Raw genomic sequence first — 13,891 nt, 5'->3', positions numbered from 1 at the left:
AAAGCCTTTTTATAGCTAAAAAAAGTTCCGGTATTTCAAAACTTAAAGGGCCAAAATATGACCAGGTTACCGTTTAATAAACATGCTTTTAAACTTCAGGAACTGCTTCTTCCTCCTCGTCATTTTCGATTTCATTTTTACCATATTTTTCAGGATATTTCGATTCCTCTGTATGTGACTCTATATCTGGGTTTTCAATTTGTACGACTCCTATCTCCCGTGGTTCATCTGGGCTGGTTTTATTGTCATCATAAATGGCATCGAAATCGGAAATGGTAGAGCCTTTATCCATATGAATCCTTTTGCTAGTGGAACTTTCAGCACCTGAAGTGTTTTCAGTTCCTATATCATCTTCATGTTTTCTCTTTAGCGGGTTAACAGTGGTTTCCAGTTCTGATAATGATTTTTGTTGAAAATAGTTTTCGGCAGCTTCTAAAAGCGCCTTATGTTTCTTGTTCTCTGTATTTAGTACTTCATTGTATGCTTTAGCTTTTTTCCCCCTGGAATCATCAATGAGTGATTTGTTGAAGAGTCCATTAGTGCCAGTGGTTTCATCGAAGAGATTAAAACTAAAGAGGAACTGTGACCGCAACGATCGTAGAGATTGCCAGTCTCTCATAATCTTTTTAGTGTCTTTCTGTGGTAAATCTTCCAGAGTTGACTTGTCGTAATCTTGCTGCAATTTTCTATAGGTGGTAAATGGAACGTCCTCCTGAGATTTGGAAAGTGCAGTCAATGTTTCTAAACCAGACTCAATTTTCCACACTTCATTTAATTTCTTATTGCCTAGTTTAATAAATCCGAATTTTTTAAAACTATAATTGAACAAAGGTGGATCCCATATGGGAGTTAGTTTCCAATTAAATTCTTTGAACTTGGACATGTTTGTCACCTTAGCTGACATATACGTCTCGTCGGAAGTCAATATTTCGCATAGAACTTCATAAAAATCTCTATCCTTATCCTTATAAAATTCCTTTATTCTATTAGCGGTAGCTGAAAAGATTTTAAATTGCGTGACTGGTTCGGAAGGGAAACTTTTGTCAAAGTGAATATTCTTGTATCTGGCGACGTATTGTTTGAATATAGTATCATCGCGCATAATGATATCCACCATGTTACACGTAATTGCTACCTGCATAAGAGCAACTTTTCTGTATGTATCCCATTGGATTGTTTCCATTTGTGTATTGAATGCATTTTCATCATTGGTGCATAACTCAAGAGGTAAAGGATGTATTAACCTATCCATAGAGTTTTGTAATTCAGAGAAGCGCTTCCAAAATCCAGATTTGGAGTCAGAAATTGTAACACGACTATCCTGTCCACCTTTAAAGTAGAAATTCGCAAAATTCTCAGCTAACTCATGGCCTAGGATATCGTTTTTAAAATTATTAGGTTCTTTTTTTATATCAGCACGCTGTGTATAGTAGGCAGCCTCTTTGTCAATAATGAAATCTACAATGTCGTTTGTATAGTCTTCAAAGCTTTGTCTCTCTCTCAATGGCAAGAGCATAATTCCAACTGGGTCGAGTAAGAACTCTTCGACGAATAGGTTCCAATCAGTGTATAATGAAGGAGAACGTCCTCCAAGGTTTTTTCCTAACTTGCCAACCCATATTGAATCCGGCAGCTGTCCCATTATTACTCCGGACTTATTGAAGTTGCAGTTCTCATTAATTGGTAACAGCTGAGATACAAACCACTGTATCTTGTTCAGGACCCTGTAGTGCATCGGTGTATTCAGTTTCGACTGAACCTCCATTTGACGAGTAAACTCATTGCAGTAATACAGAAATCTTGAAAGTGGAAGTCTAATTCCTGATGATAATTTATTGTCACCATAGAATACATCTATTTCTTGGCCTTGTAAGTACCATTGAAGTCGACTCTCAAAATAATCAAAAAAAGACAGCAGCGTATCAGGAAGCTTTAAAAACTGAATTACACTCTTGGCCAAATCAAAATACAGATTCATCCACATATTAGCCCATCCCTCAGTTTCCCTGTTTTTTACAGATAATTGAAGGTAATGAACGCTATCGAGCGTCACTGCCAGTTTTCGTAAGCAAACCTCGTTTTCTTCTTCAGCTTCATTTGATCTCATAATATCCAACAGAATCTTTCTGAAAGTGCATAACTGCATATCTCTCCTTATCCCAGGATCTGTAACAGATTCTAACGGAGGCCAATCTCCATCTAACAGTTTTTCATCCCCAAGTGAACAACTACTAACTGGTGCGCTTACTGCTGTTTTAGGAAGATCCTTAAATATCTCCGCCGAAATATAATCAACGCAATCATCAAGTAATACCTCATAATCCACCATATCAACTTGGGTTGAATGTTCTTTATATGTTCTCTGTATATTTTAGGCATTTCTGTCCAAGACGTTTGAAAATAGGATGTCCAAATTTGCAATACATAATCACGTGATATATACAGCATAAGATCACCGTCAATTTATCTACTTTAAGGTATTGATATAGACTACAACCATAAATCAAGGATAAAAAATCCAAAAGTAGTCAAGATGACTGCACACAGCCGGGAAGTGTGTCCAAACCTTGTATTTGGGGTAGCATTGGTCGATTTCCATCATACGAGAGGGCCTGAGATGGAGCACTGGCATAGTGATGAATTGAAAGAATGTACATGGAATAATTTGCCCTTCCAGGCGCTACCGGATGGATCACATTCATTTGAGGAGACATTCACCTACTTTACACTATTATATGATGATAAAGATCATAGAGGTTTAAACTGTATTGATGAGGTCACAGATGAGAATTTGAATGCTTGCACTACATTATTTGCGATTTCATGCGCAAGGCAAATAAAATCAGACCAATTACTGAATAAAGGAGACGATGTTACAAGGTCAATTGTACAAAAGTCTCTGGTTGTAATATCCAGGGTTCCGATCTTTGGTCAGATTAAAGACAAGCTAAGCATTGTAACGAATGCGCTGTTCCTTCAGAGGGATTTTTCTGATAAGACAATATTACACACTTTATACCAAAATCTCAAAAGTATGTTTAATTCCAAAAGTCTCCTTGATGAGTCTAATCTTTACGTCGGCTTAAGTCTACGCAAAATAATATATACATTTAGAAAGGATGTGCTGCTCATTTTGAAAGCTATACTTCTGGAGCGAAAAATGATCTTTTATGGCAGTAATGTTGAGGAGCTTTGCAGCCTACAATTTGGTTTGATAAGTTTGATACCACACTTGATTTCCAACCTTGATGATTGTGGGTCCCCCTTATTACATAAGTACGAAAGTAATTTGACAGCGTGTGATTCCTTTAAGTCCAGTGATAGGAAATCGGTACTGCGTTTCCTCGGTTTCCCGTTACAAATATTTGGTAAGGGAGGATTATTTTCCCCATATACTCCGTTGCAACAATTAGACGATTTGACATCTTCCAAGACTAAATGGTATGTAATCGGGACGTCTAACAGCCTGATATTGGAACAAAAGCATAAGCTAGCTGATGTCATGGTCAACCTTGATCAAAAGACTGTAGAGCTTGTTTCAACCGATAAATTACTAGCTCAAGCGTTACAGTACACTCACCATGATCGTAAGTGGATGGATATGATCGTGAATAATGTGGTGGGAACCTGGAACGAGAACGACCTTTATACTCCCTCGAATTTCCAATTTGAAGGCAGTGAGGACTTTATACGCTGGCAATTTGAGGAATATTTAACAGGCTTGATGTCATCAGTGAAGTTGGATAAATTTATTTCGCAAAATAATGGATATTATCTAATTATGAAAACTATCCCTCCGGCATACCTAAGTGATAACCCGATAGTGTATTTTAATAATCAGTGGGTTCAACTATGGAAGAAAACCCGAAATTTCAAGATGTTCTATTATTACACGGATGATCGTCTATTTGATCTGTTTGAACCAAAGCATGTCCATAATGTGACGGATTCTATGTCTGCATGGCAGCAAAAATTTATAAGGTCTTTCAAAATGTTAAACAGATCTGACTCCCGAGTTAACGAAGGTAGCCACTCAGAGGTAAATAACTGCGAACTAAAATCTCCAGACTCAACGAGCAGTACGGAGGAAAGGCGATGTACCGAACATATAAGGCAGGGCAGTTCTGGATGGAACTCATGGAAAGAATATTTCAATACAAGGCTCAAAAGGAGATCTGATGACAGTCCTTCAATATCAAGGAAATATGGCAGTTCTGGAACTCCTACAGATGGGGTTGTTGAGGATTCACTGAACGAGTTGGACTTGAATTCCACAAAAAAAAGCGATATTAGTTCAGATGTAAAGTCTCTACCCAGTAATATTGTGGAGAATCCATGGAAATAAGTATTTTACTCTAGCATTTTATATTCATTACAGCCATTGCCTGAAAGGCCTCAACTATATACCGATTTACCAACCTCCAAATTGCTTCTCAGTTGACACCACAGTCACGGGAAGGCGAAAAGTGAATTCCTCGCCATGAAGTTGTTCCTTTGCATTCCATAGTTTGCCCTTTTTATCTTCATAGAATTCTACTAATGTTGTCATATCTTCCCTGTCAATTATGACAAACCGGAAAGAGATCATCCACTTGCAGTCGAAAATATTGGTTTCAAACTGACCAACAGGGATATCTGATGGAGACCTATATGATAACAGCTTGATAGGAATTTCTGATATCTCTTCAAAACAAATATAATGATTCTCATACACACACCTACTGGTAGATTTTACCTTGGACTGATTATTATTATTAATACAATAGTCTGGATTAAGGCTTTCGATTACTTCAAGAGCAGTTGTAATAGCTGTAACCTTATGCTTGGATCCTTCCACAAGATGGATTAGTAAATCAATATCCTCCCCTGTATAGTGATATGTTTTAGATAATTCAATGCTGCAGATTTGTGTTCCATTCTTGTTCACTACAAACTCGCGCTTTAAATTTTGAAAAATGTTATTTACAACTTCTTTTGTAGCAGCAGAGTTGTCCCCGGATGAAATAGGATTATCTTTTATAAGAGTTTTTTGGTCTTGGATATTCATTGGCTCGGTATCTTCTGCTCCCAGCAACCTCGATAGATCTTCTTCACTACCCATATCTGTTTTGTAATTTTTACCAAATTGGAAAGACATTAGGTCACCAATCAAGTTATCCAAGTCTAAGTCTCCTTTTGAATCTATAAGAAGAGATTTGAAATGTTTTTTGAGTTTTGATGCTTTTTCTAAGTTATTTGTTACCTCGGAATAAATATTGTCTACCGAGTGTCTGTGTCTTGAAAAGGTACTCATAGAGTGCATAGATCTTTTCCTCTTTGATTCATCCAGCTCCCTTACTGATCCTGGAGAGAGAAAACTGGTTTCCTGTCCTATCTGGGAAATATACTGAAACCCTTTCCTGTCTACATAACTCGATATGTTTAGGGGAAAATTGAATAAAACCGACTTTACAACTGATTCAATGTCCGTCATGCCCCCAATTTGCAACCGGTATGATATATTGAATCTTTTGCTCTCACTGTATGAAGGGGGTAACGATTTAGGCAATCTAGCGGACTTAAACAAGAAAACTTTTTGCTCACCTGGCTGTAAAGTAAGTTCTGTGAACATTAAAGTTTGAGGAATAATCAACAATGGAATTTCAGCTGTATCTTGAGCTTCGTCAAAATAGCTACCAATTTGGTGAAGACCTTTATTATTATCATTCAGATCTGTATTTACAAGGTGAGATAGAGGAGAAGGTGATGACTTCACGGCTTCTGGAATCTCCCTTGCACTTTTCAAACCCAGTCCTACAATTTTCCTAGTAGGTTGCAGCTTACTGGCATCCACAACACTGGCATCAAATTTTAGGGACCCATATAACTGAATATAGTACGAAAGCAATTCTGTGGCTTTATTATATTCCAATTGCTTCTCTAGCTCACTTATGGACTTACCTTCATTCTCCTCTAAAAGTTTCTCTTCTAGATTAACAGGATTCCAAAGTGACCGCACCCAAGACTTCGTACTATCATTTTGCTTCCTTTGTCGATCGGACCGTTTATTTCTTAAAGCTTCTAGTTTTTCAACAACGTGTTTATGGCCTTGTACAGATCCTAGATGCTGGAATTTTATAACCAATGAGATTGGTTCACCTGCAAAAAAGGGATTAGATTCATATAACAACTCCAGTCTCACATTCTCCCTTATCAATACAGTTTCTAGTTTGTGGGCGCGCATAGTTCGTTATTAGGTATGTTTCGCCAGAGTAGCGTATAAAATTTCACAGATAGATAAGTGTAGCTATTAATATCATCGAATACTGAATCATAACCATTGGATGTTTCGACTAAGTGCTAAAAAAATCTTCCCCGCCAGGACTCGAACCTGGAATCTTCTGGTATCGGAAGTGACTAATCGTAGCCAGACGCCGTGACCATTGGGCCACGAGGAACAAGAATTCGAAATGCTTACGGCAGCGTTTAGTTTTTACTACCAATTTAATATGGCAAGTTGTCGCAGATCAAATAGATACCCCGTGGAGACAGCAGCTAGAAAGAAACGTCGGATTAGATCCGTATGGAGAAGTAGGAGTAATGGCTAGCACCGACTCGAGATCTGCCGAAGAAATGAAGATGAACTAGATAAGTCTAACGTATATAAAGACGCCATAGGTAGATATGAGAATATGACTAGGAGTCAAAGGAAGGACAAGGAACTTCAAGTTAGCACCTGATCAGTTCGGTAGTCCTCGACAAGAAATTTTAGATGTATGACGTGGATAGTATAGTAACGAAGGATAGTAGTAATAAGCGAGGATACTGAAATGATACAAGCACCTAATTTTCTGCAATATATGGTCACTACAGATATAGTACTGGCTGACCACATATATATATACAATCAATCAGTAGATTTAAGTAGTTCTGTATAAAAGCCAGGACAGTTTTCTAGTGATCCATACTTAGGTACTAGTAGAAAAGTAACAGTTATAGGGTTAAATCTATTCACTTACATATAAAAAACATGTACTTGAATCCTGTTATTCGGTCTACAATTCACCAGACTTGGCAATAACAATTCTAGACTTAGTAGCACCAGAAGAAGAACCTAAAGATTCAATCTTCTTGACAACATCCATACCCTCAATAACTTCACCAAACACAACGTGCTTACCGTTTAACCATGGGCATGGAACAGTGGTGATGAAAAATTGGGAACCGTTGGTATTTGGTCCAGCATTGGCCATAGACAACAAACCTGGTCTGTCGTGCTTGTTGATGAAGTTCTCATCTGGGAACTTACCGCCATAAATTGACTTACCACCAACACCAGTACCGTGAGTAAAATCACCACCTTGCAACATAAAGTCTGGGATAACTCTGTGGAATGGAGAACCGGCGTAACCGAATCCCTTCTCACCAGTACAGAGCGCCTTAAAGTTTTCGGCTGTCTTTGGGGTTACATCGTTATACAATTGAAATACAATTCTACCCAATGATTGGCCATCGGCCTCCACGTCGAAATATACCTTAGACATTCTTAATAGATTTTTGTACTTGTTTTGCTTGTAGTTAATATACGTTAAAACATAAATAATTTTAACAAAGGGTGGCGAATTTTTTTTTTTTTTTTTATTTTATAGGTCGTTTTGGGGGGAACCGACGGAACCCGGATAGTAATTATAGGGAAATTTCTAAGAATTATAAAACATAGACGGCAAAAAGGAACTAAGCAGGTTTGCAGTATCTCATTACTGCTCAACGCCAAAATGTGCTGAACTAGAGGGTAGATTATTATTAGACATATGATAGGCTGCATTTGCTATAATGCTATTACGTTGCATTACAATGATAAACTTCTCAAAGCTATAATCTTCTGGCATACGCTCAGGAAAATTGCTAACGCTTTCGATTAAAGTAAGGCCATTGTTCCACAGGACCTATTCTAAATGTAAATCATGAAGAGAACTACCATTTGGGCTAACCAAGTACTACTTTAACGCGAGTAGAAAAAGCAAGTTGACCACAGCCTAGAAGGAGTTAACAGGTTCTTCCTATTACATGAGGCCAGCAATCCACATTTTAATCAATTTCCACAAGTCAATTCTGCATTTCTCTGACATAGCGCTCGTGTGCGAGGAAGGGGTTTTTGTGAAGAAGCGTAAGAATGAAATATCTTCAAGTTACGCAATTGAACTTCAAAGACAACATGGATATCATTAAGATTTGTTTTGGAGAAACTCCATACACCTAGGTTGTGACCACTACATTTATTAGACCCTACATCATATAGTAGCAACCTATATCTCCTATAAAAAATTAACCATGTACCAAGTTCGGTAATAGAAGAGTATAGTATAAAATGCTATTGCAATATTTGTATATACAATAGGCTATTGATAGTATATGGCATCTATATAAAATAATAACACTGACCTAACCGTCATCATTTTAAGATAAAACAGTATTTTAGCCGTAAAAATTTAAGCTGATAATTTGTTTATTGACGCTCACCTAATTTATTTTTAAGACTAATGTAGGGAAGGTATCATCTCCCTACTTTCGTTTTCAAGAATCGCGTAGCTTCCTTTATCGCGTTGAAATAATACATGCTCTTGGCACCAATACTGTAGGATCTCTTCAACATGCCTCTGCGACATGCTTATCGCCTGCACAATATTAGCTATTGACAACCCCGATCTTGTTCGTTGAAATAATTCCAAAACAGTATATTTCGGGATGGATACCTTATTAGCCCACTGGCGACCATCTTCAAAAGTAAGAAGAAGGTCAACTGTCCCTTGGTCTTTCTGAAACCTTAGCTTTCTTCCTGGAGATTTCATTTCAAAGGCTTTCTCCATTTGAAGGAAGGTTGTTGATAGTGACGGAGGTAATTTATAGTCACCAAATTGACTTTTGCGACTAATCTTCCAATATAGGTAGGAAATTATTTTAGGGTAAACGTTGGAAGGTACTAACTGTAACTTACTACTCCAGTTTTGAAAAGATGTACTCTTTTCTAGATCACTCCACATGACAAAAACATTAACAAGGTTAGATTCTTCACATATGGATTTTAAGACTTGCTTATTGTTACGGAAGTACTTGTTCATCAAAGTTTTTAACAGTTGTGACCACTTTGCACTCAAGACATAACCATCCATCTGTAACATGTGATTAGTAATTAATTTAATGAACTCATTTACTAGAACTTCTGGTGAATCGAACACTTGGAATACGACTTCCAAGACATCTTTCGGTAGCTCCAGAAGTTCAGCAGTATCATCGTCGTTTATATTGCCGGCTTTGTTTACATCTTCCTTAAACAGACCTGGTTCTGGAGTCCACTCTAAAAATTGCTTTACAACCGGATCCTGCCTTTCATGAGCAACAGAGTAAACAGCAGTTTTGGTCTTAATGCTGCTGACTGAGTGGAAATTCAATGCAATGCTATCCTTCAATTCTCTGGAAAGCTGACCTAATAGAACTGGGTTTTCTGTTAGCGTATTTTTGGAAATGACCTCTATAATCTCGTCACTATCCAATTCCAGAATAGCGCAGAGAACGGTAATTATCAAGTCTGAGCGCTCCTTGATCTTAGGCTTTAATTTAAACGTGAACCGATTCAAAGACCTTCCTGTTGAATCTATTACCATTAAGCATTTGATGGCTTTCACATAGTACAACAAGATTTCAATTGTTGTCACACTAGGTATTAATAGTTGTGTATCGAAACCCCTGCATATCTGTGCTACCAACCGATCCAACTCATATGAATCGCATTTGATAACATCTTTCATTTCTAATAATGCGGGCTTGGAGATGGGAAACTTCGGAATAATCTCATTAAAAAGCTCCTTTGACTTGATCTTTATAAACTTCTTTTCAAAACAGCCGTAAGCTAAATTGCTTAATTCTTGATCATTTTCGTTAGGAAATTGCAAAAGCTGAATAAATTGGCTCCACCATTTCTCAACAAAACTATTAAATACTCTGCTTATTACATTCCCCTGATCAACATTCCCCTCCATTTTATCCTGACAGAATAACTCCACCTTGCCAGTCAATAAATCTATCACAAATTTAACCATATGATGCCCTAGCCCTTTAACCATCCAATTGTATAATATAAACGCCGTCTCGAAATCGTCCTCATACAATATTAAAGTACGAATCCTTTCCTCCATACTGGAACGAAACTTCGGATTCCTGTTTAAAAGGTACTTACGAAGCCTGACAATTTCACTGTTAAGCTCACTTTGTGAAAATATATTCACATATTTTAACGGGAATTCGTAGTACTTTTCCAAGTTCACCATGTCGTTATACTCTTCCAGATTTTCCATGAAGTGAAAGAAATGAAAACGCACTTGAGATAGAATCCACTGTCGTAGTGTTTGAACTAGTACAGTTTTTTTACCTTCTTGAAATTCTAATAATTTAATACTGTTTTTGATGCGGAGAGAAGGAGGTTCCATTCTATGGTTATTGTGGTCATCATTAGGATCCATCCATGCTAAAAGGCACTCTAAATCATCTATCAGAGTTTCATTGTAGCCAGCAACAGCGTCCACTAGCTGCTGATGATAGCTTTCAAGCTCCTTTGAGTATGTCATTTATTCTCTATACTAAATTGTGCATTTCTTTGTAATGTTCTATCGCCACCTTCCGTTACGTGTTTTTGTAGATTTAATAACATGTTCGATTTAGTGCTTAAATAGAAGGAATATGCTCCAAGCGCTCAGAAACAATAGAGAGAGGACAATGTATAAAAACTTACCAGTTATAACTTAAAAAACTGTTTAAATCTTGGCATTAAAAATCGTACAATAGCTTTCGCGTCTTGTTTGTTGTGCACATATAACCTATTGATCTTTTCATGTAAGCAATTTTGCAGTAGTGGTCTTTCTTTCGTGATAGCTTGCTCGGCTGTAGAAAATGTATAAACTTTAGCTTAATACTTGCAAAAGATAACTTTAAAGCCCTGAGATAACCTCTTAATATCTTCCTCCCTCTTGTTACCATATGGTATGATAACCCAGCTTGAGTCTAATGGATTTTAGTTTCTTATACTAACAACATCTATTGTTCAGTCATCTACAAGGCAAACAGAACAGATTCGGGAGTTTATGGCAATAACCAACGCTACGCGATCAACTGCCGAGAAGTTCTTAAAGGAGAACCGTTGGTCCTTGGACTACGCTATTAACGACCTGTATAATAGAAGGGAAAACTTTACCAACCAAGACCATGGGTATGATGAACAGCTAGTTGCCACATACTACCACTACGCCTCTAAAAATGGAACCATGGACTCAGAGGCGTTAATACGCTATGTCAACAATTTAGGCTACCAGCTGGAAGATCCAGTTACCATCTGTCTTGCCCATTTATTGCACGTCGAAAACCTTACAGCGGACATCAACGAAGACCAATTTCTGAGCAGATGGGATAGTCTACGCTGCAATAATATTGAACAAATGCAGCGCTATATGGACTCGATGGAGCAGCAACTTCACCAGGATCCTCGCTATTTTCAAACAATTTATAGCTATACATTTGAGCTCGCCCTAGAGGGTGATGATCGTCAGCTCAGCATTGAAACAGCAATTGCATACTGGAAACTTCTATTTATCAACAATTCTTATGCTAGTACAATACCATATGGAAGGCTACATTCTTGGTTCCAATTTCTACACGAACAGACAGAGTTCACGAGTATAAGTAAAGATACATGGGAAATGTTCCTACCATTCGCGCTAAAGTTCCCAAATGACAGAGAACTCCTAGCAGGATACAATGTCATGGAATCCTGGCCAATAGCAATAGATGAATACTGGGAATGGTTAAAACTTACACAATAGGCGCCCCATGAAACTATCCCACTAAGGTGCGTAGTTAAAATGTGTTGTCATTATGAACGATACTCTTTATGTTACCCGGTTAGGTTTTTAGATTTCGCTTTCCATGAAATTTGTTAATGAGGAGTTGTTAGGGAACTGTAAATATGAGAATAATATAGATGAGGTATAGGATAAAAGTAGCTAGTTTCACCAGGAGTACTTAATTGGTACACATTTATCGCTCTAGCCGCGAAATTTTTTCTTTGGAATCTTCATTTTATTGTATTATATTTTTTTACTGTGGCTCAGCTCAACCGTTTACTTAGAAGATAAAGGGGACTATAGAACATCGTTTATAAATCACCAGAAGGGGTTTCAAAAGAACTTAAGCAATGTCTAACAATGGTCAGCAAAGTGCTGGACAGGTGCCACAACTTACACCTTCATCGATGCAGCAATTGGCATATAAATTTACAGCGTTAGTAAGTGAAGCCCAGAGAGTCGGTGTGCAAACTCCTGAGGGACTGGACTTATTGAAAAAGGCATCCAAGATTAAGGCTATATATGAAACCTATAATAAGCAGAAACAACAGGCACAGCAGGCTTTTCAGGTGCGGAATAATCCTCAGTCTGGTTCTCAGTCTCAAGCCTTGCCACAGGTCCAGCAACAGCAGCCTCAACCTCCGCAAGCACAGACTCAGCAGCAGCAACCGCATCAGCAACAACAGCAACCACAACAGTCTCAACAACAACCGAAGCAGCAATCTCAACAGCCCCAACCACAGCAACCACAACAGCAGCAGAGACCAGGATCTTCTGTTGCTAGCAACATCAAACTACTGTTAACTCCTCAGCAGCGTGACGCTTACGATAAACTTACTCAGACCTTTAATGAAAGTGCGAAAAATATCAAAGGCGAGTATGAGTTCTTAAAAAAAAATATTGAGGTTTTGGACACTGAAATAAAGAACAGGCAAAGCGAACCAATGACTGTTAAGCAATTAGAAGCAAAGAAAAACGAGCTATTAATGAAGTTGACTGCCCTAAATGCGCAGTTCCAAGCCCTACCCAAGAAATTCCAAGAGGATAAGAAAAAGTTCTATATCGAATGTGCAGCAACAAATATTAACCTAAAGAAGTTCTTACAAGCGACTAGTCAGCAACAAAGAGCGAATACTAGTAACGCCGGCGCAAGTTCTCCCCCTCCAGTCCAGCCAAGCGGTTCTGTTGGAACTCCAGGCAATACTGTTCCAGCTGCTGCTGATAATGCGAATGCTAGTGCTTCTTCACAACAGCGGCAGCAGCCTCAAAAGCGATCTAACAGTGGTGTTAGTAGATCGCCCACTCATGTTACGCCTGTCAATGCCGCAGCCAATCAAAGTAATAATACTGCCTCGCGCCCAGTCATATTTAAACAACCAAATCCGTCGATCCCAATACCAGAAACCATACCTCCCATCACCACTACGTCAGTCTCTTATCGCTCGAACCGACCAACAATTACTGGGGGTAGTGCTATGAATGCATCCTCCTTGACAACGCCAGTCATGACGAAATTACCTCCTTATGAAGTTGAAAATGACAGGGTTATGTCAAAGAGGAAACTCAGGGAACTAGTGAAATCCGTGGGTATAGACGATGGTGATGGTGAAACCACCATTGATGGTGACGTCGAGGAATTGCTCTTAGATCTCGCCGATGACTTCATCACAAACGTTACCAGTTTTGCTTGTAGATTGGCTAAACACCGAAAATCTGATAATCTGGACGTACGGGACATTCAACTGCATTTAGAAAGAAATTGGAACATCCGGATACCAGGCTATGCTGCTGACGAGATAAAAAGTACTAAAAAATGGAATCCTACGCCTGCATACAATCAGAAACTACAAGGCATTGTGTCAGCAAAAGCCGCTAAACCTACACAAGCAGCAGCAGCAGCATCTACTATAGCACAAGTTCCTGCTTCCGATAATGGAGTTGCCGTAAGTGATTCCAATAAGAAATAGTGTGGCGTCAGTTATACTGTCAACCACTCAATTACGAGTTAACCACAACTTGTA

General features: G+C 38.3%; 7 protein-coding genes and 1 non-coding gene across 8 annotated transcripts; 3 read left to right on the top strand and 5 right to left on the bottom strand.

Moving 5' to 3' along the window:
• Nucleotides 1–88: 88 nt before the first annotated feature.
• On the bottom strand, nt 89–2,329 carry HPR1 (Hpr1p; the record flags this gene model as incomplete). The annotated part of the gene is made up of 1 exon (XM_018130481.1): nt 89–2,329. One exon carries the CDS (start codon nt 2,327–2,329, stop codon nt 89–91), a length of 2,241 nt encoding a protein of 746 aa, XP_017985970.1.
• Nucleotides 2,330–2,533: 204 nt separating this feature from the next.
• AVL9 (Avl9p) lies at nt 2,534–4,345 on the top strand (the record flags this gene model as incomplete). Its single annotated transcript, XM_018130480.1, has 1 exon — nt 2,534–4,345. One exon carries the CDS (start codon nt 2,534–2,536, stop codon nt 4,343–4,345), a length of 1,812 nt encoding a protein of 603 aa, XP_017985969.1.
• Nucleotides 4,346–4,411: 66 nt separating this feature from the next.
• Nucleotides 4,412–6,223, bottom strand: RGP1 (Rgp1p; the record flags this gene model as incomplete). The annotated part of the gene is made up of 1 exon (XM_018130479.1): nt 4,412–6,223. One exon carries the CDS (start codon nt 6,221–6,223, stop codon nt 4,412–4,414), a length of 1,812 nt encoding a protein of 603 aa, XP_017985968.1.
• A 126-nt stretch (nt 6,224–6,349) lies between these two features.
• Nucleotides 6,350–6,437, bottom strand: AW171_hschr2502. Its single transcript is given in 2 exon segments — nt 6,350–6,385; nt 6,401–6,437. It is a non-coding gene; the product is annotated as a tRNA-Arg (tRNA).
• A 597-nt stretch (nt 6,438–7,034) lies between these two features.
• CPR1 (peptidylprolyl isomerase CPR1) lies at nt 7,035–7,523 on the bottom strand (the record flags this gene model as incomplete). The annotated part of the gene is made up of 1 exon (XM_018130478.1): nt 7,035–7,523. The coding sequence occupies one exon, from the start codon at nt 7,521–7,523 to the stop codon at nt 7,035–7,037; it is 489 nt and encodes a 162-aa protein (XP_017985967.1).
• A 993-nt stretch (nt 7,524–8,516) lies between these two features.
• On the bottom strand, nt 8,517–10,601 carry APC2 (anaphase promoting complex subunit 2; the record flags this gene model as incomplete). The annotated part of the gene is made up of 1 exon (XM_018130477.1): nt 8,517–10,601. The coding sequence occupies one exon, from the start codon at nt 10,599–10,601 to the stop codon at nt 8,517–8,519; it is 2,085 nt and encodes a 694-aa protein (XP_017985966.1).
• A 409-nt stretch (nt 10,602–11,010) lies between these two features.
• On the top strand, nt 11,011–11,849 carry DCN1 (NEDD8 ligase DCN1; the record flags this gene model as incomplete). Its single annotated transcript, XM_018130476.1, has 2 exons — nt 11,011–11,013; nt 11,079–11,849. The coding sequence occupies 2 exons, from the start codon at nt 11,011–11,013 to the stop codon at nt 11,847–11,849; spliced, it is 774 nt and encodes a 257-aa protein (XP_017985965.1).
• Nucleotides 11,850–12,220: 371 nt separating this feature from the next.
• Nucleotides 12,221–13,837, top strand: TAF12 (Taf12p; the record flags this gene model as incomplete). Its single annotated transcript, XM_018130475.1, has 1 exon — nt 12,221–13,837. The coding sequence occupies one exon, from the start codon at nt 12,221–12,223 to the stop codon at nt 13,835–13,837; it is 1,617 nt and encodes a 538-aa protein (XP_017985964.1).
• Nucleotides 13,838–13,891: the final 54 nt, after the last annotated feature.

This window comes from Eremothecium sinecaudum, chromosome II (genome assembly GCF_001548555.1).
Source record: "Eremothecium sinecaudum strain ATCC 58844 chromosome II, complete sequence".
In the NCBI taxonomy this organism is placed as follows: domain Eukaryota; kingdom Fungi; phylum Ascomycota; class Saccharomycetes; order Saccharomycetales; family Saccharomycetaceae; genus Eremothecium; species Eremothecium sinecaudum.
Note: the sequence above shows the minus strand (reverse complement) of the source record. Positions and strands in the feature narration are given on the sequence as shown.